At 40.3% G+C, this 25,037-nt stretch overlaps 1 protein-coding gene across 2 annotated transcripts in view; it reads left to right on the top strand.

Moving 5' to 3' along the window:
* LOC149234025 (uncharacterized) overlaps positions 1-25,037 on the top strand; it is a 155,194-nt gene that overhangs the window by 41,730 nt on the left and 88,427 nt on the right. For both annotated transcript variants that reach the window (XM_089461089.1, XM_089461090.1), the window contains exon 2: positions 10,649-10,796. In XM_089461089.1, coding sequence (XP_089317215.1) covers positions 10,649-10,796 — 148 coding nt within the window. The remainder of the gene's footprint in view (positions 1-10,648; positions 10,797-25,037) is intronic.

Here is a 25,037-nt window from a genome sequence, read left to right as displayed (position 1 = left end):
ACAAAATATGCAAAGTTTGCTCATTTATATACCATGTAAAGGTGAATATATTAAAATGGCACCGAGTGCAATACATATCATCGACAAAATAGTAAAATACATAAGCAATGATTCAATTAAACAATTTGTTTGGTTTGCAATTTTATTGCCATAAAAAAACCCTTTTTCTTGCACTGAATCACCACAATGAAAAGATATGGTTGTTCATTAATAATGAAAAGTGGTTCACCTGTCTCCACCATGTTTGTCTCTTTGAGATCATCAAAGATAGACCCTACAATGCTTTCTCTGTGCTTCATGGGATGGTCTTTGATGCTAATTGGAATTGGAGTAATTGAGTATGCCAATTAGACATTTCTCTATTAAACTCTCAATATCCATGTCAGAGATAGGATCTCCACAAACAAACCAGTAATACAAATGCCATATATGCCTTACAATAAAAAAAGTGTCAAAATCCTCATCCTCTTGGCTGTCATGCTCTTCATGACATGAGGGAACGATAACACCTAAAAGGTTTTCATCTTCAGGGTTCTACAAAATATACCCTCTCCAAATCATCAAAAGAATCATTACTAAATTCAGAAACTTGGAAGGGAATATGACTTACCAAACCCTTGCCTTCATGCAAGTGTATCTCATCATCACAATGCTTCATTTGAGACATGATGACATGCATACTATTCAATAGAAACATGGGGTGCTACAACAAGGCCTTCGTCACACTTTTCTTCCTTCGATCTGAAATCTCATGCATATATGGTTCAAGTGATGAGAGAGAATGCTGGTCATCCTCATACAATTCATTTCCAAGCCAATCATGTCAGAGATAGGATCCCCACAAACAATCCAACAATACAAATGGTGGAGGCTGGCATGGCAGGTAACCGGCCGGTTTGACTACAAACCGATTGGTTCCGTCCTAAACCGGCCGGTTAGGGCCAAAACTTCTCCACATTGCTTTCCTGATCGGGTTTTTCAGTCGGTTCCAACCAGTGGCCTTGTTGATCAGCCGGTTAGATCGGTAACCGGTTAGTTAGGCCAGTTTTAAAAACACTAGTCTCATCTAGGGCCCATAGGAACCAGGGTGATGGCCATGGATAAGGGGTAGAGCTCATGTTTGGCTTTTGCCCACATGCTAAATTTGTATGTCCCGACCATCTTTTGCATTTTGTGGTACATTTCCTATTGAGAGCGGCAAAATTATGCTTTTTCTTTTCCTTTTAGCTGCATCAACCTTCGAGGCATTGTTATAGGCCCGGCCCAAGGTGTGGACAATGGGAAGGGGAGGCTAACCCTATGTGGACCCAGTGGACACATGTGGACCCGAATGGGAAAATAGATGAATGGGGGCTAAAATGAGTGGACCGGTAGTGATGTAGGTGGTATCAGGAAGCGGGACGACACAAGCAAAATTGGGATTTCCCATGTAGTGCCAGCCCAAAAGCCAAATGGTCAGTAAAGGAGACCCCACGGGACTAGGATACTAGGGTAACCACGAAATCGAGCATTGGAGACAAGAATACAAGCCTAACCCACTCTTTCCACCGAATCCCCTCACCAATTTATGCGCAAAAGTGTGATGACAAGTAAGGTAAATTGCTCAACTATACCAATGAAAAGCAATACCTTTGGATACCTTTGGGGTTGGGAGGCGCACCTTCAAATATACATTTATAACAGATGGGTGAGGGACCACATGGTTGGCTCAGGTGGTGGAGAAAATGGCACATTGAGCTATATGGGGGTTGCAAGGGGCTGCTGGCTATTGACTGAGGACCACTAGGAGAAAAAAATTCTCCTGTGCATACTACCCATAGGTGGTGGGTAACAATGCCCTCAACCAATAGTAGAGGAACATGTGCAACATGACCTCTTCAAGTGAATGCCTTCATCATGATCACGAATAAGTGTAATAGATCCATTAATACATGGAGCACTCAAATGAATTGGACCATAAATACTATAACCAACCTCAATGAATGTGAAAATAAACCCTTCAAGTGGCACATGTGGCTCCATAGTGAAGTAATTATCCATATATCAAGATAGATGAAGTGGATCTCAAGATTGGAGGTTGAATAACATAGAATAGACAACATAAACCAAGGGCCAAGTCATCAATGGCCACAACAACCTCCGTATGTGTGCAACAATTACTATCCAATAGTAAATAGCCTCAATCCATGAAACATTCCTTCACATGTGTGCAAGGTAGGGAGTGCTCCACGAGAATTAGGTGTATAGTCATCATAAGGTGTAATCTAACCTCAACATACAACTAAGAAGCCAAGCGATCTAGCAATGTAGTTCATCCGTGCTACCATGATGAATGGAGTGCTCCCCAAGATCGAATGTACATCCCATCAATTACCACCATAAGACCTCAATAGGCACCTCAAACCCTAGGGTACCCTCATCAATAGATGCTATGTCAATTGTCCTCATCCAAACACTGAAAATCAGTTGAATGTTATGCCAAGCCTTGAAAACCCATGATAGAGTTGAGCACTCACCAAGGTCAAGTGTATATTCTATCAAATATCATCACAAAACCATGATAGACACAAAATCTCAGGGTGCCCTCACCAAGAGGTATGATGCCATGCTCAGTCACCAGATTCGGCGAATTTCAACCATTAAATTCGAAATTCGGCGAATTTCAATGAGAAACGAACATATTCGTTCGAGTTCGCCGAATTTTATGGCGAACTTGAATTTCAAGCCGAATTCGATTTTTTCTCGAACAAAATTTCTTGACATTCGATGAAATTCGCTTGACGTTCGATTAAATTCGCATGCAGTTCGATTAAATTCGTTTTTTTTTTTCGCGCGTTTTAGGCTTTAGGTTGTGGCCCACGGGTTTTATTGCTCGCCGGTTTCATTGTTGCATTGTTTGGTTGTAACTTGTGCGAAGGGTTTCATTTCGTTGGCGGTCCAGACTCCATACTCACCACTACCAGACTCTAGTCACAGCAAAGTTGCAAACGACTCTACACTCGTGACTCTACAACGTCTCGACTCTCAGCTGCCAGCCTGCCGACGCGTATCAGTATCACTGTGCAGTGTGAAGTTCACAAGGGCTCATCGTTCACGGTTCAGCCTTCAGGTAGGAGTTCAAACTTCAAACTTTATGGCGAACTATCAATATGCAGGGTATTGTATTAGTATAATCCAAGCCCACATTATTGTGCACCAATAACCTCCGCAACGACACCATTTATCCTGAAATTATATGAATAATTGGCATCCATGCAATAATCTCTCGATCAACGATGTTGAAGACGGGATTTTTTTTGGCGTAATGGCAATCACCACAAGTTGAAATAAATTAACAGGCGTCCCATTAATGACAAATACAAATCCATGTTTCATGTTTTGGTGACAGAAGCTTTTCCTTCTGTTTCTCCAGACTCCATGTCCCTCAAAATAAATCTATTGCTGGGCAGATATCCTGATTCCATTTCTGTAATGAGTTTATCAACTTTGCATAATTTTCCTGTGTTTGTTAGCATCAATTGTCTCCTACAATGAAAAAATGCACCTGTTTATTGACTTCAATCCAGCTGCAACCTGGATTCTTCTTTACACTTTTGGCTTTCATCTTTTTTCGCACTCTTTCAATGTCATTCCATCTGCCAGCAATTGCATACATATTTGATAGCAGAACATAGGTTGCTGCATTTTTTGGTTCCAACTCGAAAAGGAGTTCTGCCACACGTTCTCCTAGCTCTATATTGCTATGGCTTTTACAGGCACCAAGTAAAGACAACTAAGAAACTGTAGATGATATGGAAGTAACTTAGTAAGGGGTCTATCTCCTAACTATTACCCTTGAAGTCTTGTTCCTTGAATAAAATAAAATAGAAGAGGCATTGCAAACAGAAGTTGGTGGCAAATTGTTACTAACTTATTGCATGATGCATCCAAATTCCAATTGCCAGACTGCCAGTAAAACTGTAAATTAAAAAGTGCTGATAAGAACATTTAGCAGTATAACTGTGCCATCAAAACAACAGCCAATATAACACCTGTTCAGGAATCAAGGTTCTGTGTGTACGCCAGCCTGTAACAAACGCTGGACTTGGAATTTGCCCAGAAAACAATTCACTGCATTATATTTACATAGAGCTATATATTCGTGTAATAGCTACAGGCTACAGCCTACAGCCTACAGGCCTGTGAGCCTAAATCTTGAAACATACTGATACAAAAGCATAAATATGTGTGCAAACTGCAAAGTGTTTTAAATCACTTTTCCTTTTTCTAAATTCTAACTAACGAAAATGTAATTTCAAAAAAAATTGCAGACATTTCAGACATTGCAGTGCCAGACATTTCAGACTTCTAAATTCCAATGGCACCCCCAAAATCAACTGCTGTAGCTTGGAATTTTGTCCAAAAAGATGGTTTTAATCTTTCATGTCAGCTGTGTGGACATAATTTCACTGGCACTTTGACTAGAGCAGTGGATCACCTTCTCGGTATTAGCAATGGAAGTGGAGGTGGTGTTGAAGCCTGCACTAAGATCACCGATGAACAAAAAGCCACAGTGGAGAAAGACCATTCCAATTCACAGATGCAAAAGCAGAAAAGGCTGAATAAGAGGCAGCGAATTGAGAGGGAGATTGCCATGTCTTCCTCCAACACCATTAATTCAGTTTCAAACATTGGTGGATCAAGTTCTACAGCTCCTCAAGCAAAAACAGGTGGGCAGAAAACATTAAATCAATTCTGGAAACCTGTTGAGAAACAGGCAGTTGATGATGTTGTTGCTGAGTATTTTTATGCATGTGCAATTCCCTTTAATGTGGCGAGGAGTCCATATTTTAAAAATGTAATTAAAAAGGCCATTGATTTTGGGAAGGGCTATGTTCCTCTTGGATCTGAAGCTTTAAGGACAACTTTGCTAAAGAGAGCGAAAGACAGAGTGACAAGAAAGTTGGCTAATATTAAAGAGTCCTGGAAGCTTACAGGATGCACAATTTTGAGTGATGGTTGGTCAGATTTGTGTCATCGCCCATTGATCAATGTGCTTGTTTATTGTCCTCAAGGGGTGCTTTTCTTGAAGGCAGTGAATGCAATGGATCGAGTGAAGACATCAGAATTTATTTTTGGAATTTTGGATGAAGCGATTCAAGAGGTTGGGGTGGAAAATGTTGTCCATGTTGTTACAGATAATGCATCAAATTGTGTTGGTGCAGGGAAGCTCATTATGGAAAAATATAATCAGATTTATTGGACCCCTTGTGCAGCTCATTGCTTGGATTTAATGTTGCATGACTTAGCCAAATTTCCTTGGGTCAATGAAACAATCCGAAGAGCCAAAACAATTTCAAACTTCATCATCAACCATCGTCTCACTTTGAGCATATACAGGAAGAATGCATCAAAAGAGTTGTTGAGGCCTTGTGATACAAGGTTTGCCACTTTTTATATTACTCGGAAAAGAGTTGTTGAGGAAAAAGCGAGCCTAAGAGCTGTTTTTTGCAACACTGAGTGGGAGAGATCTACCCTCTCAAAAGAAACTAAGGGGAAAAATGTTGAACAAATAGTGCTCAATAATGGCTTTTGGGAAAATGCAAACAAGGTTTTAAAAATTTGTGGCCCAATTGTTAATGTGCTCCGCATGGTTGATGGTGACAAACCTTGTATGGGTTTTGTTTATGAAAGCCTTGATCGTTGCAAAGAGGCCATTGCAACTGCTTTTGATAATGTGGAAGCTGATTACAAGGAGATATGGGATTTAATTGATCATAGATAGAAGATGATGCAGAGTCCATTACACGTAGCAGCATGCTATTTGGACCCTAGATTGTTTGGGTTACCAAGACATAGGGACGAAGAAATCATGAATGGACTTATCCAGTCTATTGAGAAGCTAAATCCAGATCCAGAGATTGCAGGCTTGATCAGAAGTCAGTTGAGAGCATACAGGTTAGAAGAAGGATTATTTGGAACAAAATCAGCAAAGTATGATAGGAGCAGAAGTGATCCAGCACTATGGTGGGAATTTTATGGTTCAGGGGCACCAGAATTGCAAAATTTTGCAATTCGTATCTTAAGCCAGGGAACAAGTGCATCAACATGTGAAAGGAATTGGAGTTCCTTTGACCACATTCAATCCAAAAAAAGAAATAGATTGTCATCTAGAAAATTAGAAGATCTTGTTTATGTTCGTAGTAACTTGTAGTTGGCATTGAAGAATGTGGCTAAAGAGTCATCCAATTCTTCTACTCCGTGGATCGATCCTGTTCCAAATGCAACAATGGATGATGCTGATTTGTACATTGATAGTGACATAAACACTGACAGGGAATTCACTGATGAATCTGGTGCTGAAGCATCTAGCAGATTCACATCTCATACTGCTCTTGATGACATAGAACTTTTTGATATAACAAGTGGGCAACAGGAACATCAAGAATAAAACTTGTGCTCCTGTTTTAGATTTCTAGTTTAGTTTTTGCATGAACAATTTTCTAAAACTGCCAAGCTACTTTAAAGTTTAAACTTTAAACCGTCTTTGTATCTTATAAATTATAATGCAGAGTTTTTCATTGAACTGCCAAAAGAATATCTATTTGTATGTGTTAGTGGATGTATTCATGTATCATGTGTCATATGGACAATGAAAATTCTTTAAAACTGTTTTTGTATATTTTTTATGCCAATCTATCTTTAAAAGATTGAATTATTTTAAGATTCAGATGTATTTTATTTTTTGAACAGTTATGAATGGTTGCTCACAGGACTTGCTGCCATACCATTTCTCATATGCATATCTATCTTTAATATACATTTTTTTTTTCGAATTTCTATATGTCGAATTTTATCGACAAAATTTTAGTTGCCGAACTTTATTCGAATTTCATGGTCGCCGAACTTGAACTCGAACTCGAACCTGGTGACTAAGATGCCATGAACCATGTGAATGCCAGCTTGGAACCCTAGGTTGCTCCATCAAAACACCAATTAGTATGCATGAAGTGCAAGAAGGTTTGTGCTCTACAAAAATGGTTGTCTATTACATCCAATATCACTGTAAGAACACAAGAAGGTCTGTGCTCTACAAAAATGGCTGTCTATTACATCCAATATCACTGTAAGAACACAATAGACATCTTAATTACTTGGGTTTTGTGTCACAAAACTCATCTCATGATACTCTCACCAAAACCATAGGGTGCTCCAAAACAAGGCACGAAGGTGAGCGCTCTAGGAAAATAGTTGCCTATTGTGGCCAAAATCATCATAAGAGTAGAATAGACATGTAAAGTACTAGGGTGCTTCTCTACAAGAGCCACATCTCATCATGTCAATGCTGACCATGCCTCTATCAAAATATGCCAGGAACATGAAGCAAGGAACTAGCATGATCATCATGTGAGCTGATCCATCAAATAAAGCATGCAATATGCAGAAATAGCACCGAGGAACATATCACCATTACCATCTAAGCATCAAGTATAACCATGAAAAGAAAACCATGCATCAAGTTGAGCCACCATACAAACCACCATTACCAAGATGAATAAAAGGATCCACAACCATAGATATGCCCAACCAAGATGTACCATCCCCAAGTAAAAACGAAAGTTGTGTATCTCTAGTCCATCATCATCCCTGTAAGTTACTCCTGAAAATCTGTCATGTTATGAAAATCATACATTTCCCTCTCATGCAATATGAGGGATAACGCATGGCATAATAAATATGGACATTACATAGAAATGTTGTTGTTGCTTTTTACTCTAGGTTTGAAACTGCATTTTACTGCTCATGAAGCCTATATCACATCAGCCTATTATTACCTTTATCAGTATCGTGAAACTTGGCAGGGCTCGTGTGTCTTGCTGAGTCTCTTCGGAAATAAGTACTTGGGGCGAAACTCACCTGAAAATGGAACTCAACGAATCTCACCTAACAAAACTCTAAATTTCCAGTATTTGGATTTTTTTTCATCTTTTTCTATTTGCCAAGCTTCATTCAGTCTTGAACTGAGTTGAAATGAGCTGCGGAATTTGGGGAGTCCGGGGAGTCCCTAGTTGGCCGAGGTTTCTCCAAGTCTGATTCTCACAACCTTGATTCATACTCAATACCTTCTTTCTATGTGTAGCCCTTAGCTACCAACCTTGCCTTGGATTTGTGTCGTGTGCTATTTAATTTGTACTTGTCTTGTACACCCATCTGCAGCCTATCAATTCTTGTCTTCAGGTAGGTCTACCAAATCCCATATCTGATTTTTTGAATGGAATCAATATTTGTTTGCATAGCTTTTCATCATTCTTTTTTCTCAATGGTTTCTTCAAAGTTTTGCAGTTCCTTTCTGCACATTGTAGTAGTCACCTACCCAAAGTTCACTGCAAGTTATTTCTGCAGTCGTGCACTTCTCATAAGTTGTGCATTATCCTCCTGTGCACTTTCTGCTTCTTCCTGTTTTTGTTTTTTTCCCTCCTTAAGCACATTCTAATGTTGCGCACTTTCTGCTTGTCTGGGTATTTGGTTTTTCACTTCTTCAGCACATTCTAGTTTTGCACTAGAATCGTCAACTATCTACCACAAAGACAAAACCATGTCCAAGATAAACATATTTATAGATTATGTGATATGTCTACTAATATGTGACAAGCAAGCATGTTTCTGTATAAATCCTTGCATATACATAGAGCAAGATGTGACTATTCACTAACAATAATGTTCAAAGTCATGTTCCATTCTACCAAAATGGAGGCTAGCTTACAGTGATCTCAACAAAATAGTTAACCCTAAAAATTGAAAAGGACAGAATTACATAACTGTACAGAGCACCCAGTTCCCTACAAAACATAAAAAAACTTTAACATACGTTTTAATTTTCAGAAAGCTTCATTAGCTGATTGATAATAGGGCTTATTTCCTTTTCACCACTTCACTACACCAATCAGGTTGCTGATCTGCCCCACTAAAGCACCTTCTCCATCATTTCAATTGCATTCCTCTGTAGTCCTCCACTTAGAGATTTGGATAGACATCTAGATATATCTTCTTTATTTTCAAAGTGAAGTCTGCTCATAATACAAGGGACTGGCACTGATTTCAGCTAATTAATCTGAGTTGAGTTGTAATTTTTTGCACATGATGGAACAGAGTTTTTCACATGAAGCAATCATAATAAAGTTCCATTTTCACTTGTTTGGTAAAATTAAGGAGTAGGATCAATCTCAAAGAGCAGCACTTTATTTGTATATTTTACAGCGCTTCATCTTTATAATTAACAAATTTAGCCTCAACCATTGCTTCAGATGAAGGTGTTAAATGACCCTGTTCTTAAACAATTACACGCTCCCAGCAGAGTGGGTGTTTGCTGTGATTATGTGGAAATTGAGATAGGAACATGCCAGATGCAGCAAAGCCTTTAGACCTCAATGTCTCCTGCAGTTTCTAAGGTCTTATACCTAAAATTTCCCCACAAAGGTGGTGAAATCAAGTCTGCTTATTATTCCGTCTGGATTTTTGTAACTATTCAGGAGTGTTCTTAGGTTTTGATCCAACACATTTACTTTCCATAATTCAATAATCAATTACGTCATGTACACTTTATCAGAAGCTATAAAAGTAACTGTTGTGAGACTCAGCGGGGACTTGTGAGGCTTGCTGAGTCTTTTTGTGCAAATACTAGGGGCCAAACTTGCCTTAGAAGCTTGGCAAAACTCAAAATTTCCCGTATTTGGAAGTTTTTTTTTCAAAGTTTTCTATTTGCTAAGTTTTGCTGTCTTGAACTGACATTCACTGAGTCGCTGAGTTTTGTTGTGTCCCAAGCTTGAGTAGTTTTTCCTGAGTCTGAGTCTCACATCCTTGGTTCAACTTGCAAACTGAATATTGTGCAGAATGAATAACACTAGTGATAGTGCAGTATGGATAAGTCCCGAGTTGTCTGAAATGTTACCTGTGGAGTATTGCAAATTTGCAATTCTTCAAAGTTATGGTTTCCACTTTCCACAAAGGGCTGACCATTCATCTTATGTGAAATCTGGCTCCTCATTATCCCTAATTCATTGTTATATGCTAAATATGATCATATCATCTGAGAATTGTTTGGTATCAATACTCGCAACCCTATACAGTATAAGCCTAAATAAGGGCCATATGTTAGCTGTGTGTGTCCACAGTGCCACACACCCTTATAGGTATATAAAAATGTGAAAATGGAAGTTTGAGAGATTAAGGTTAGCCTGGCAAAGGAGGAAACATTTGATTTCAGTTCAGAGATCTTTAATAGTCACTCAGCAACTACGGCAGCCAGTTAGGTACTTCTTTGTTGGCATGTTAGCATTGGATTGTTGCTTTCTAAAGGCAGTTGAATTTCAACTGACAGTAAAGAAATATAAAATGGACATCTAGGCTACAATTTTTTAAAAACATGCTTTTCTGAGATCTCTTAATTGTCCACAATTTCAGAATCTTTTATTACTGCCATATTTTTTCTTTTGAGACATTTTATGTCTTCTTTGTCATTGTTGGATGATATATTGTATTGCTAATACAAAAAATGAAAGAAGAAAATAAATTCTAAAATCGTAACCCAAAATAAAGTTTATGAGATTATATGTTGGGGGACATGTAAAGTGTGTGTGTGTTTCGAGTCTAACTTGAAAATGTTTGTCAGCCCTTCGCAGCAAAATGAAGGCAAGAGCTCTCAAGGAGTGTGATCACTATGTTGCATTGTTTTCTGAATGTGCACAAGGAAGAACATTCTCTGTAGTATGGAGCTGTAGAGAACAGGCAAAGAAGATGAATGAATGTCTCCATCAATAGTAAGTATGTAGGTTAAGACTCAAGAGTGTTATATAATGCTTTTCTTGTGGTTCCTTTAGATAGGGTAGTTTTTTGAGTGTCTTGAGCTTATGGTACCTTTTAGAAACTTTACTTCCGCATCTTTCTCATGTAATACTCCATGTTTAAACTGCAATATATTTTCTAAGGTGAAGTAAGCTGGCCATGAAATCCCTGGGTTTCAGGTAATATTCCTCAAAGATTTCAGCCACAGAAGTTAATTGTTATTATCCTGTAGCTTTGTACTGTACACCATACTGTTTACACATCCATATGATATATTGTAGTCAATAATCAGAGTCTACTTTGAGGAGATAAGTAAATTGGTTGTGTTGCTACTGTGAGGGAGGCTTATGAAAATTTCTAGGGTTTGCTCATGAGTCATTAGGGTTTCCTTATGAATCCCTTATCACCCCTGTTACCTAGGGGAAAATGGAGGAAGAACCAGTATATATTTCAGAGTAACAGGAATTTATGTTGAAGTCTATCTTTATTACAAGGGAAGAGTTGATATATGGAAATGGTCAAAAACATACAATAATGAGATCATAAAAAATTATAAGGGGTTTGCTGGTCCAGTGGAAACTTTAGGAAATGATTTTTCTTTTTTAGCCAAATCCAGATGTTCAAAGAAAGGTACGGTGGATTAATGAATCTCTGGGTGCAAAGACTCATCAATCTTTTAAGGAAGACATGCTTGATGAAACAATGATGAATTACATGGTTCAAAGATCCTACCTTCATAATTTAACAACATGAACGAAGATACCACCCTTTTCTGATGTAATTCAATGGTTGGTACACAGAGGAAATGTGGGTGACCAAAAAATCTATTTGGATATGGGCAGATGTATTGGTTAACACACATACAGTGCATTATTTGCTATATACAATCTACCCAGTCTTGAGCTGCATTTTAACCCCCAATGGTTGAAATATTTTGTCAACAAGCATGATGGAGCAACCATAATAGAAGGGTGGTGACATCGACAAGGCTTTTTAATAATACCCTTCAAGAGTGTTGATCTGTTTTTTCTGTTGGGTAAAAGGATCAGCATTGTGGGGGTTCCTGGGAGAAATCAAGAATGCCCTCCTCCATTTTTATAAAGTTGGTACTCCTCTTGGTCAAAATGCATATTTTCTTTAGCAAATTTTATGGATGGGACGGGTGAGTGCTCTATAGTGAAACCCCTTAGGATCTTTGCCTTCAAAGAAATGTGTGATTCTTAAATCATTCAGATATTTCTTTACCCATAGTGCTGCTTGAGAGAGGACTAGGCAGTTTCAATCGTTGACAAAATATAAGAAACAGTAGCAAGAGTCTATGATAAGTAGATTTACTCAGGACACAAATTTGTTGCCTCCTTTAACGTAATATAAGCAACAAGAAATACCATGACTTTGCAAGAGGGGAAAACAAAAAGGATGGCATAAATCATCCAATGAAGTTTAAAATATTATTGTATTTTTAATCAAATGAGTTTGAAAAGAATCATCTACTCAAAATTCCAATCTGTCAACGACCAAGATAGAACCATAAAAGCTAAAGGAGACTTGAATAGTTCTTGGTGAAGCAAACTTAAACAGTGTGCTCCCAAGATGAATTGTTTAACACTGTCAGGGACAATAGGGCTTAAAGGCCTCAACAAAATTCCTATGACTAACACTTAAATGAAAATTCAAAGTGTTTGCTTGTGGGAGCTAGGATGGGGCACTGATGGACCTGGAATATTCGGGAAATCTGGGAGACAAGCGAGGAGAAGAAGTAGTCAGTCCCTGATATTTACTGTGTAAACACATATTTACCGATTGTAAAGACACAGCTAGACGAAACAAAATAGTGGATGTGACAGATGGTTATTACTTACACAATTAAAAGGTGGCAAGTTCCCATCATCTTTGAACCCTTCAGAAAGTTGTTTAAATAGTCGCTTCCAGTTGTGGTACATGCATTCTATTGGACCTAACTGTCCCAGCTACCGTGTATTCAAGATATCTTGGAGATTGTTTCCAAGGCTTGGTTCACCAACACTTTGGTGTAGTCATAGAGATGGCCCACAGTGATTTCTTCTTTTACCCTGAGTGAAAATATTTCACTTTCAATTGTATTTAAATCAACATGTTGTTCCCTAATGGTAGAATTATGCTTATGTTAATGACAAAGCTAGTGAGCCATTTGGTGTCTCTCAGCTTTTCATGGAAACTTGTGAGACCATGAAATGGTCACAAGGAGATCTTAGCTACCTTCAACTTTGCTTCAATTTCTTTGTCAGAAATTTTATTACACACCTAATAGGTCCCTCCAATTCTTTTACAGAATCCACTATCTTAATGAATACTTTACTTCTTCCATGCTCTAACACTCACACATTGCAATCCACTGCTGTAGGATATTGAAGCATAAAAACTGATAGCTTGTAGACTTGAATGTAAAAATACACAAAAGGTATTTGTAATAATAATTTAATATATATATAAAAAGTAGAAGTGATGAATGTTACAATGAGGACCCGCCTATATATACCTAAGCAGGTGTCCTTTCGTGACTGGGCATGTCTTTTAGACATGCCTTTTCACTTAACTTAATGACTATTTAACATAACCAATATTTGATTATTTAATATTTACATTAATTTTATTTATTTTACTTGTTATGAATTATATTCATAACATAGCCCCTTCCTTTAGAAGCTTTGTCCTCAAAGCTTTAATGCTGTGGATTTTCTTCACTTAGTGTCTGTCGTCTCGATGTCGATGTATATAATCTGGCCATCCTCTCGTCATGTAGCTCATCAGTAATATTCCCTTGGATATATATATATATATATATATATATATATATATATATAATAAAGTTATAATATATAAGTTATAATTAATATGTAATTATATAATTTATATATCAATTTTTTATAAACCCCGTACTCACCCAACCGACGTCATTCAACAGTCACCCTGCCTCGTTGACCTTTTTACAGATTCAAGACAGGCTTTGTTCTCCACAGATTGGCCGATACCCGACACAGTGGTCAGCTACTCTTCGTTCACTACCACGGTTTTTGCAAAGCGTGTTCTCCACGGTGGTGGACAACATTTGTATGCAGCGGAAAATGCTGAGCGTGTTCTCCACAGTGGTGGTTGGCCAAATGGTTGCCATGCTCGTCATGCTCGCTGGCAAAGTAGATATGTCCAATAGAAGAACAGGTAGCAAACGCCATGTAGCAGCGAAGATTGGGAATATCAGTTCCGCGGAGAAGATTGAAATTCGACCACAATGAGGATCTTTCAGTGCTAGCCTTTTCGAGGTGTTCGTTGCAGGGTTATACACTTATCCCATCGACATAAGGTTCTAAATTTATTTTAAAAAAACATAAAAGTTGATCGCTTTTTCCAGAGAGTTTTCTGTCAGAATAAAATCTAGGGTCACCCAACATAGCTTTCTAGCTTCAATAACCCTGGAATCTGCGATCAGTAGATACAAATACAATGTTGACAATTCCACCACCACCTGCAGGCATAGGCATTGGTTCTAGAGACCCACAGTACGAATGCCAATTCCGCTTAATTATACCAATAACACGCCTAGTTGGACGGGCTGTAATATGACCTGAATTTCTCCTTTCAAGCCCAGGAAAAGGAATGTGTTGATTTAAATGCTGGCCACATGGATGTTGGAGCGTTGCTCTAAGGGCTTTGCCTCGATAATGTTCGTCATCGAGCAAGTCATTGATGATGTTGAGATGAGGAAATTCTTTTGACATGATAGGACTAACCTGCCTGACATCAGTAGATGGATATACATGCATCGGGGGTCCTTGCATACCAAGATCATTCATTGTGGCTTGCTGGACTCTGATATCATGACCATCAAGCTCAGAATGAACATGGAAAGCTTTAAGATTCTTCCCTCTGTGGTTGCTGATGTATATGTTGATCCATTGAACTTGATTGATGATCAAGATGGTCCACTGTGAAAGATTTTTCTTGTACACGAGAATTGGAATCTTCAACATGATTAGGATTTTCTTGAGAAAAATCCCCAATAGCTTCTTTGAATGGAGAAGTTCTAGTAATTCTAAGGTCTGTAGTTGAATCCAAAATATAAAGCATGCCTACATGGACAGTAAAGGGCTCCAAAACAACAGATAATGGAAGACAACGATGGCTACTATCAAAAACAATAACCAAAGCCATGCATTTCTTACTTGATTAAAACCCTAAAACCAACTGCCATGCAGGTTTTTCCTTCCAGAATTCACCATTTTCTTGCTGAAGCCTATCAAGAATTTCATCTCCAATTCTATCCATATCTTCATCTTCATTCCCTGCCTTTTCTGAAATGGAACTCCTAAGCAAAACACGTTGAGACACAACACAACTCAAATCAGGGCATTTTTCCCTTTTAAAAACCTCAACAATATGAATCTTAACATTGTCCCAATTGATCAGACTCTTAGGATCTGCTTTGTTTTTGGAAATAATCTCAGAAAAATCCAATGATCTAGCAATTGGGTTGCAGGTGCTTGAGTCTTCAATCAAATCCAAATTATCTACAATGCATTGCAGCTTACAGATTCTACCCTTAACAGACCTCCCATCAATACCTTCAATATCTAGATCTTGCGTTTGAATTGCATGTGGGACAAGTTTAGAATCAAAATTTTGTTGTTGTTGTATGACAGCCAACGTTTTTCCATTGGAGGTCCATGGGATTTCGGGGGACTCTGTAAGCTCATTTTGATCCGAATGAGAAACAAGATAAGCTACTTCTTTTTTTCATATTCCCAATTGGATTTGGATTTTGAGTGGTCTTCTTCTCTAGTTTTCATATACCCACTTTGACTATCCTTCTCATCACAATCGTTGTTGAGATCATTTTCATCTTCATGTTTGTCAAGATAGTCCTCATTGACCTCCTCTTCATCCTCATTATCATTATTTTGTTCAAAATCTGCTTCTCCTGCTTCGCCTAGGTTCATTTGTTCACTGTCGCTATTTCCTTCCTTATTATCGATTTCCTTTTGACATGCTTTAACTTTTGTAAATGATTTTTCTAAACGCTGAAATGCTTCTTGAATTTTACTAAACTGCTCAATGCATTTAGGATGTGAACGTAATGGCACATTGTGCGGCGAACAACATTCAAAGACTCGCATGATTATATTGTGTGCCATGGCTCTGATACCACTGAAGCATAAAAACTGATAGCTTGTAGACTTGAATGTAAAAATACACAAAAGGTATTTGTAATATTATTTATATATATATATATATATATATATAAAGTATAAGTGATGAATGTTACAATGAGGACCCACCTATATATACCTAAGCAGGTGTCCTTTCGTGTTTTCACTTAACTTAATGACTATTTAACATAACCAATATTTGATTATTTAATATTTACATTAATTTTATTTATTTTACTTGTTATGTATTATATTCATAACGGATATCAATTTTGTCCCAACCTCCTCTTATTTGTTTCAACCTATTATTTGAGGGAAGGTTCCTTACTGTCTTTTATGCTTGTTCATGTTAGTGAGTTACCTAATATATGTAATTACATATTTTCATTAAAATCGATATCCTTTTGAAGTTCATTTTTGAAGGATTCTTTCAAGGAAAGATTCCTTCTAGTAAGCACAAAAGCTTTATTGGTCAATTCCCTATTTAAACTTTATGACACACCTATTCTTTGTCAGAAATTTTATTACACACCTAATAGAAGGTCCCTCTAATTCTTTTACAGAATCCACTATCTTAAAGAATACTTTTCTTCTTCGAGGTGCTAACACTCACGTTGCAATCCACTGCTGTAGGATATCAATTTTGTCCCAACCTCCTCTTATTTGTTTCAACCTATTATTTGAGGGAAGGTTTCTTACTGTCTTTTATGCTTTTTCATGTTAATGAGTTTCCTAATAAATGTAATTACATGTTTTCATTAAAATAGACATCCTTTTGAAGTTCATCTTTGAAGGATTATTTCAAGGAAAGATTCCTTCTAGTAAGCACAAAAGCTTTATTGTTGACCGCTAAAGTTGCACCTGATTTTTTTTTGAAGACTCCATGCCCAAGGATATGTCAGAGCATTCCTGCACCTACAGAGTTCTAGATTTCATCAAGGCTTCTAAGCCACTTTCTTTTTGTCTTTCTTCATTCAGTCCTCAGATTCTGCAGCCCTATAGGGATATTGTATAAATGTTACTAGCATGATGAATAAAGCCATGTGACAGGCCTACAGTGTTGGGACTTGATCAACAAGCGAGTACAACTTGGAGTGTTTTTTTTTACTTGGTTAATTATTCCCGCTTTTTAGTGGCGAATAATTTTCTAGGTTTTTTCACTCACCGTGTTGATTTGGGGTAGCATCAGATGTGCTCTAGCCACGAAATTTCGTGAAGAGGTTGGGGCACATGAGATCTTCAATACCCAGAAAGGGTTTGTGCAAATTCTAAACAGATCAGGAGATATTAAAATAATTAATATTTTTAATGGAGTCTCTAAGTCTAAACTTATGGAAAATAAAATATTAATGTGTATTAATATGAATCTGTGTTAGAATGGTCCAAAAGATATGGATCAAGCTAGATTTAATCTTACCCGTTGATTAGGGACTTAATCTCAGCCGTTGATATGTCATCAGGAAAAGTATAAGAGGAGGCTTGAGGGTCACTTGGAGAGCACACCAGAGTGATAAGTCATTTTATTCTCTAGAGCAGGGTTTGCTAAGAGAGATAGAATTAGTGATCGGGAGATGCAACTAAGGGGCATTTGAGTACAGAGAGACAGAGAGGTAGAGATAGTGTTGGGAGAGCAGTGCAGTAGCCAAGGAGAGTGACGCAGAGCCAGCCAGGGCTCACGCAGAGGCAACCGAGAGCTGCGCAGAGCCTCAGAGAGGCCAACATTGCTGACGCAGAGGGTCAGAGGGCTGACGCAGGGCATCCCAGGGCTGACGTAGACCCATCCAAGGTGACGCAGGGCTAGCGTGGGACAAAGAGGGGCTGACGCAGTCTAGAGAGAGGCTGCCGCTGGGGTTTTTGGGGCAGATTTGTGCTGAGTAGCTGCTAGAAGGATTATTCGGGGTTTCAACCAGGAGATTTGTCAGAGATTGAGAGGTATTACTGCGAGGAAATTCTCTGTTGGGTAGGCCAGTTTCGGCACCCAGATTGTACTCTGATATTACTTAATAAGAAAACCCTCAGATAGCTGCACCGATTTTCCCACGTTGGTTTTTTTCGGGGACATTAGTCCAAAAATAATGGTGTCATATGGCGTGTTTGTTTCTATTTCTTTTAGTTGCTGATCTGTAATATGTTGAGCATGCACTAGTGTTTAGTTTTAGTATTTACATTGTAAATAAGTTGTTAAGTAAAATAACAAGTAGGTAGGAATAAATCAGATAAAGTGCATGGAGGGTTTCTAACTAAGTAAACTTAGAAAATTCAACATGGTATCAGAGCGTGATTGCAAATCATAGGAGGACTAAAGGACATCAGCCGGGCGGAGCAATAGCAGCAGAAAACCGCTGTCGCGAGGTGATAGACGCTGTTTCTAGTAGAGCAGCAACGAGGAAGGGTGACGCAGTGCCTGCGTCATCAAAGGTGAGCCGAGAAGAGGCAGCGCAAAGGCTAAGGAAGGCAAAAGAGGCCTCACGCAGAGCCACGCAGTAGCTGGGAGGGCTGACGTAGTTAGTTGAGGAGGCCGGGTTGCTGGTGCCGGGATTGCGCAGAGTCTAGGAGCTCTCACCTTCAGGTTGCTGGGGTTTAGAAGGCTACGAGAATATTGCAGAGTGGAGCTGGTGAGACACTGTAGTCAGAACAATTCCTGACAGAGCAAGGCCAGAGGAGTTGCTACCGAGGGTTTCTAGCCAAGGAACCCAAATCAATGGTGCGGTTGCACAAGACGATCAGAGTATGGGGCATCTCGACAGCGACAGAAGGATTTCCAGGAGGGAAATCAGGACTCAGGGGGAGTCTAGAGTAGAACTTCTAGACGGGAAGTAGAGACTCAGAGGAGTCGAATAGAGAACTTCCAAGAGGGAAGTAGAGGAGCATCATGGCACTACATGGAGTAAGAGACTAGGATAGACTGGACGGAGCAATGAACTTTGTAGTTTGGAAGGCCAAAATCTTATTCGTACTTGACAAGAATCGTGTCAAGAACTTCGCCTTGAAGGTAATAGCTATCCCAGTCGACCCTAATGATAATGACAAGTACAAGGAAGCGATGGCGAGGGCCAAGAGCATTATCCTAGATGGGGTCAAGGATCATGTTGTACCACACATAGTCGAGAAGGAAACGACATTTGAGATGTGGGAGGCTCTCAAGAAGTTGTACCAGCATACTTCTGTGCAGAGAAGAATGCTGCTTGAGAATCAGTTGAGGTTGTATCAGATGAAGAAGGGAGAACCGATTGACACCTTCCTCGGAGGACTGAATGAGATCCGAGATCAGTTGACTGCTATAGAGGTGACACCGGATCAGGAGCTGATGGTGAGGACAACCCTGAATGTTGTCTCAGAAGATTGGGAAGTATTTGTCCAGAGTATACTGGGTAGAGGGACACTTCCACCTTGGGACGAGATGTGGGTAGCTCTTCGCTAGGAAGAGATCAGAAGACAGTTGAAGACGGGTAGTAGCAGTAAGGGGATCAAAGTCAAGAAGGAGGAGGAAGATGTGGCCCTATCATCTGAGGGAAAGCAGGAAAAGCAGAAGAAGAAAGATCTCTCCAAGATCAAGTGCTTTCATTATGGGGAGCTGGGTCATTATGTGACCCAGTGTCCGAGGAAGAAGAGTAAGGGAGAGTCTTCTCAGACTAAGGCAGCGCCAGCAAGGGTAGAGAAGGAAGTTTTGACAGACGATGATTGTGCCATGAGTGCAGACGCACCACTTGAGCAGAAGTGGGGAGACATCGAGCTGTAGTCAGGCGGACTACGGACAATGAGGGGCAGGATCCTCAAGGTACCCAGCCTCTTGGATTAGACCTTGCTACGGGAGCCTTGACGAGGAGTAGTAGGACTCTTATGTGGGTATAGACGATGCAGATGGAGCAGCAGAGAGAGCTACAGTGCAGGAGTCCCGAGACAACATGAGGCTAGCAGGCTGCAACAATGCGAGAGGAACAAGAGTGTTGCACCAATGCAGGATGGCACACAGAGGTGTGCAATGGTGCGAGATGTAGGGAGTTGTTGCAGCAGCGCAGAGGTCAGAGAGGGAGCACTTGTCAGCGACAGAGGGAGCTTCACATCGGTGGGTGTCTCTAGCCAAACAAGGAGGTCAGATTGGGAGATCAGTTACTTACTTCTAAGTAACTGAGTTGCAATGCAGCAGTGGGCAACACGATGCAACATGATGAGAGGAGTTGCAGTGCGGATGCAGTACTGGGAGAAAGGACCAACAATAGCACGGATGTAGAGGGATCTGTCGTACAAATGCAGCAGTGGCAGTGGCAGAACCATGGGCAATAGTATAGGATGCAATAGTGCAGAGGATGTTGGGCAGGAAGGCCTAGCATCAGCACAGGTACCGATGTCGAATGATCAGAGTAATACTCAGTGAGGAGTATTGCTAGAGCACAGTCCTCGCTAAGAGGGAGTGTTGATTTGGGGTAGCATTGGATGTGCTCTAGCCACGAAATTTGGTGGAGAGGTTGGGGCACATGAGATCTCCAATACCCAGAAAGGGTTTGGGCAGATTCTAAACAGATCAGAAGATATTAAAATAATTAATATTTTTAATGGAGTCCCTAAGTCTAAACTTAGGGAAAATAAAATATTAATGTGTATTAATATGAATCTGTGTTAGAATGGTCCAAAAGACATGGATCAAGCCAAATCTAATCTTAGCCGTTGATTAGGGACTTAATTTCGGCCGTTGATATGTCAACAAGAAAAGTATAAGAGGAGGCTTGAGGGTCACTTGGAGAGCACACCAGAGTGATCAGTCATTCTATTCTCTAGAGCGGGGTTTGCTAAGAGATGTTGAAATTTGGTATCGGAGGATAGGTGGTTCCCTAAGGCTTTGATCTTTGGCCTAGGGAAAAGTGTCCAAAAGAATTTAATTTTTCTCCTAAAGTGACTTTATAATTTTTTATAAAGTCAAATCTAATTTTAAAGTGACTTTAAGTGATAAAGTTACTAAAGTGTAATTTAAAAGTGACTTTAAGTGATAAAGTTAATAAAGTCTAATTTTAAAGTGACTTTAATAAAGTCAATGTAAATTTAGAAAGAAAAAGTGACTTTGGAAATAAATGACTAAGTGGGTCTTTATTAAAGTGGGGTGAATTAAAAAATAGAAAGTGAGATTTAAATGAGCATTTAATCTCAACCCTAGATCTCAATCTATTTCAGCCATTGGATTTAGGGATCACCCAAAAGTCACTTAGGATTAGATTAAAGGAGGAAAATGAGGAAAAGTCATTCATTCTTTCATGAGCAGATTGAGAGAATGAGAGCAAGAGAGCAAGGGAGATTTCTGGACAAGGAGGAGAAGGAAACAACAGCTTGGCAAACATTCCAAGGCAGCAATTTAGCAAATCCGTATAGCTGAGTTAGCACATAGTGAAAGGCAGATTTTGGCACGATTTTCTAGAAATCCGTACAGCTGTTTGCACAAGAAATCGAGAAGTTTGCACAAAAATCGAGGAGCAGTTTGCTGGCACATTTTCCAAGGAAATCCGTACAGTGTATTGTTGTTTTTTGCACACAAATCGAGGTCCATACAACGTATTTACTGCAGGCCGTACAACAACATTTAAGGCTGAAAGTGGGCACGAAAATCGAGGAGGCCGTACAGCATTTATTGCTGTCCTATTTTTGCTATTTGCTAGCATTTTCTAGTTGGCTGTGAGACACGGAAAACGAGATAAGTTGTAAAATTTGCTTGCTGATTTTTGCTAAAGATTTCTCATTGTAAAAGCATTTTTCAGAAATAAGAAAGAGCTCTCGAACTAGTTTTTTCCAAGAGTTGTAGGGGGTTTTTCCAGGGTCACCTTGACCAAAAATCACTGTGTTTAAATGTGTTAAATGGCTGTTTGTACCTGCTGATTTTTTATTTCTACATTTTCCAACATTCTGTAAAATTTCCAGAATTTGTGTTTTCAGCGATTTTTTTTTTTAATCAGTTGTTGAATGTATGGATATGGGAAAGGGCATTTAACTATATGGGAAAAATAAGGTGAAACTGAAAACTGGGGTGGGAAATGAGAAATTTTTACATGGTATCAAAGCTTGAGCGCTGAAGTGCAGTTTAGGACAGCAAGGAGGAAAATTACAGCTGCTGATTTTTCACTCAGAAAATTCTAGCAAGCTGATTTTTCACAAACAACAGTTTTATCTTTACTACAGCAGTGCTATTTTTCAGTTTTAGGACAGCAGGATGTCATTGGGATTGAGGGTGGAGGATAGGTTGGATGGGCATACAAATTACAGCGTTTGGAAGGAGAGAATGCAGAGTATCTTTGAGGAGGCAGAAGTCTGGGACATCATGGTGCATACCACACAGAACCCTGTTGTTGTGCCTACTGATGCTACTCAGTTGGCTGAGTATAATAAAAAGAACAACAAGGGTAAGAGGTTGATTCTAGACGGAGTCAAAGACCATTGCATTCCTCATGTGAGAGGAAAAAGAAATGCCCATGAGATGTGGACAACAGTGTCCAATCTCTACCAGAGTACCAATAAGAACCGGAAAATGGTCCTGAAGGAGAAGCTGAAGACTATTAAGATGGGTAATGATAGTGCAGCTGGATATCTCACAAAGATTACTAATGTGAGAGATGAGTTGGCAGCAGTTGGAGAGGACATTCCACCCACTGAGTTGGTGTGGATTGCAGTGAATGGCCTCCCCCGTTCATGGATGAACTTTGCTGATGGGGTTTGTGCACGTGAGACCCTTCCCACATGGGAGAGGTTTTGGGATGATTGCATTCAGACAGAGATCAGGAAAGGTCAGCTTGGGGCAGCCAAGCCAGTTGAGTAGGATGAGGATGTAGCACTGTCGGCAGGAGGCAAGAAAGGCAAAGGGAAGAAGCAGGCTTCGAGAAGCAATGGTGGGGGCAAAGGCAAAGGTAAAGGTAAACAGGGTGACACACAGAAGGACTATTCCAAGGTGAAGTGTTGGAATTGTCAAAAGATGGGACACTATGCAATTGTGTGTCTGGAGAAGAAGAAGAAGGGGAAGAACCAGAACGTGGCAGCTTCAGCAGAGGTTGAGGACTTTGCAGTTCGTTTTGACCGGGAGTTTGGGTTCACTGTGTATGAGTCCTCTAGTGCAGGATCACCTGCCACACAGGTTCAGAGGGAGCATGCTTTTCCCTCGATTAGCGGAGCATCTTCGGGTATCTGGTATGTGGACAGTGGGGCTTCACGTCACATGACAGGAGTCCGTGAGTACTTCTCAGAGCTTTCAGAGAGTGGCACTGATATAGAGGTAGTACTCGGTGATGACAGAGTTGTTAGAGCAGTCGGGGTGGGGACACTGACATTTCAGAGGGAGTCCAAACCTCCCTTGAAGGTGACAGATGTTCTTTATGTGCCAGGGATGAGGAAGAACCTCATATCCGTATCAGATTTGGAGGACAGAAGATATGAGGTACTGTTCAGGGGAGGACAGGTGTTGATGTATCCCAAGGGCACTCCAGTTGATTCAGCTAGAGTGATAGGTGTATGCCATGCAAAGGTTTACAAGTTTGCATTCCAATCCCTTGTGGCATTGAGCAGTAGTATCGACAGCAGAGTTAACAGTTCTGAGTTGTGTGAGATTTGGCACCGCAGGATGGGACATATGTATCATGGAGCCTTGAGGACATTGCGGGAGATCACTACAGGTGCGCTAGATTTCAGTACTGATCACTTTGATACTTGCAGAGGATGTGTGATGGGCAAGTTTGCGAAATCCCCTTTTCCCGGCAGTGACAGCAGAGTGACTGGGATACTTGATTTGATTCATTCCGATGTGAGCGGTCGGATGTCTCATGTTTCCTTGAGTGGATATGAGTACTATGTTTTATTCATTGATGATCACTCCAGGAGGACCTGGATTTATTTCTTGAAGACCAAGAGTGAGGTCTTCAAGCGGTTTCAGCAGTTTAGAGCTCTTGTGGAGACACAGACAGGTCGGAAGATCAAGTCCCTGAGGTCAGACAATGGGGGAGAGTACACCCTTGGAGAGTTTGTTGACTATTGTGCGAAGGCAGGTATTAGGAGGGAGTTCACTGTTCCTTACAATCCCCAGCAGAACGGGGTTGCGGAGAGGAAGAACAGATCTATCGTAGGGGCTGCCAAAGCCATGTTACATGATTAGGGGTTGCCATTGTTCTTGTGGGCAGAGGCCTGCAACACAGCTGTTTATTTGCAGAACAGGAGTCCGCATCGTGCCTTGGGGCACATGACTCCGAGGAGGCTTTTTCTGGGAAGAAGCCTGATATTGGTCATCTTCGTATCTTTGGATGCATTACATACTCCTACATACCCAAGGAGAAGAGGACCAAACTAGAGCCCACCGCAGAGAAGGGTATCTTTGTGGGCTACAGTGAGACCTCAAAGGCCTTTCGGATTTACATTCCTGCACAGAGGAAAGTTGTTGTCAGGCGGGATGTGAAGTTCGAGGAGGACAGGGCCTTTAGGAGATCACGGGAGTTAGAGTATCTGGATCAGCGAGACCCTCAGCAGCAGTTGAGTCAGTCACAGGAATCCAGTGGGCAGGGATCAGGAGGATCAAGAGGTACATCTATGAGGTTGTCAGGTCTGTCAGTGAGCAGTGGCTCGCCGAGCCAGAGGGGTGGTGCTCCGGGCAGCATGCAGAGCAGTTCACTAGGAAGTCCACTGATCGACAATTCACACGGCACCTCAGCTTCTACAGGTTCAGGTGCAGGCAGGAGGACAACAGACAGACAGTCAGGAGTTCAGGCTTCTGATGATGATTGGGAGGAGTTTAATTCTCCTATGGGAGAAGTGCACTCAGGGAAGAGGAAGCCCAAGTGGCTTCAGGACACCTTGAGAGATGCCACATCTGTTGCTGAGCCTAAGAGGTCGGTCAGAGAGAGTAGACCACTTGAGAGGTTTTGTAGCTATATGGCAATGGCTACCAACATCCTTGACTCTGAGCCTTCTAGCTATGAGGAGGCAGCTAGCCAGCAGGTCTGGAGAGAGGCCATGCAGGAGGAGTATTCTTCTATCATGAAGAATGATGTTTGGGAGGTGGTGCCGAGGCCTGAG

This window comes from Pinus tabuliformis, chromosome 8 (assembly GCF_031772625.1).
Source record: "Pinus tabuliformis cultivar Carrire ecotype Pingquan chromosome 8, CPIR1, whole genome shotgun sequence".
NCBI classification, from domain to species: Eukaryota; Viridiplantae; Streptophyta; class Pinopsida; order Pinales; family Pinaceae; genus Pinus; species Pinus tabuliformis.
Note: the sequence above shows the minus strand (reverse complement) of the source record. Positions and strands in the feature narration are given on the sequence as shown.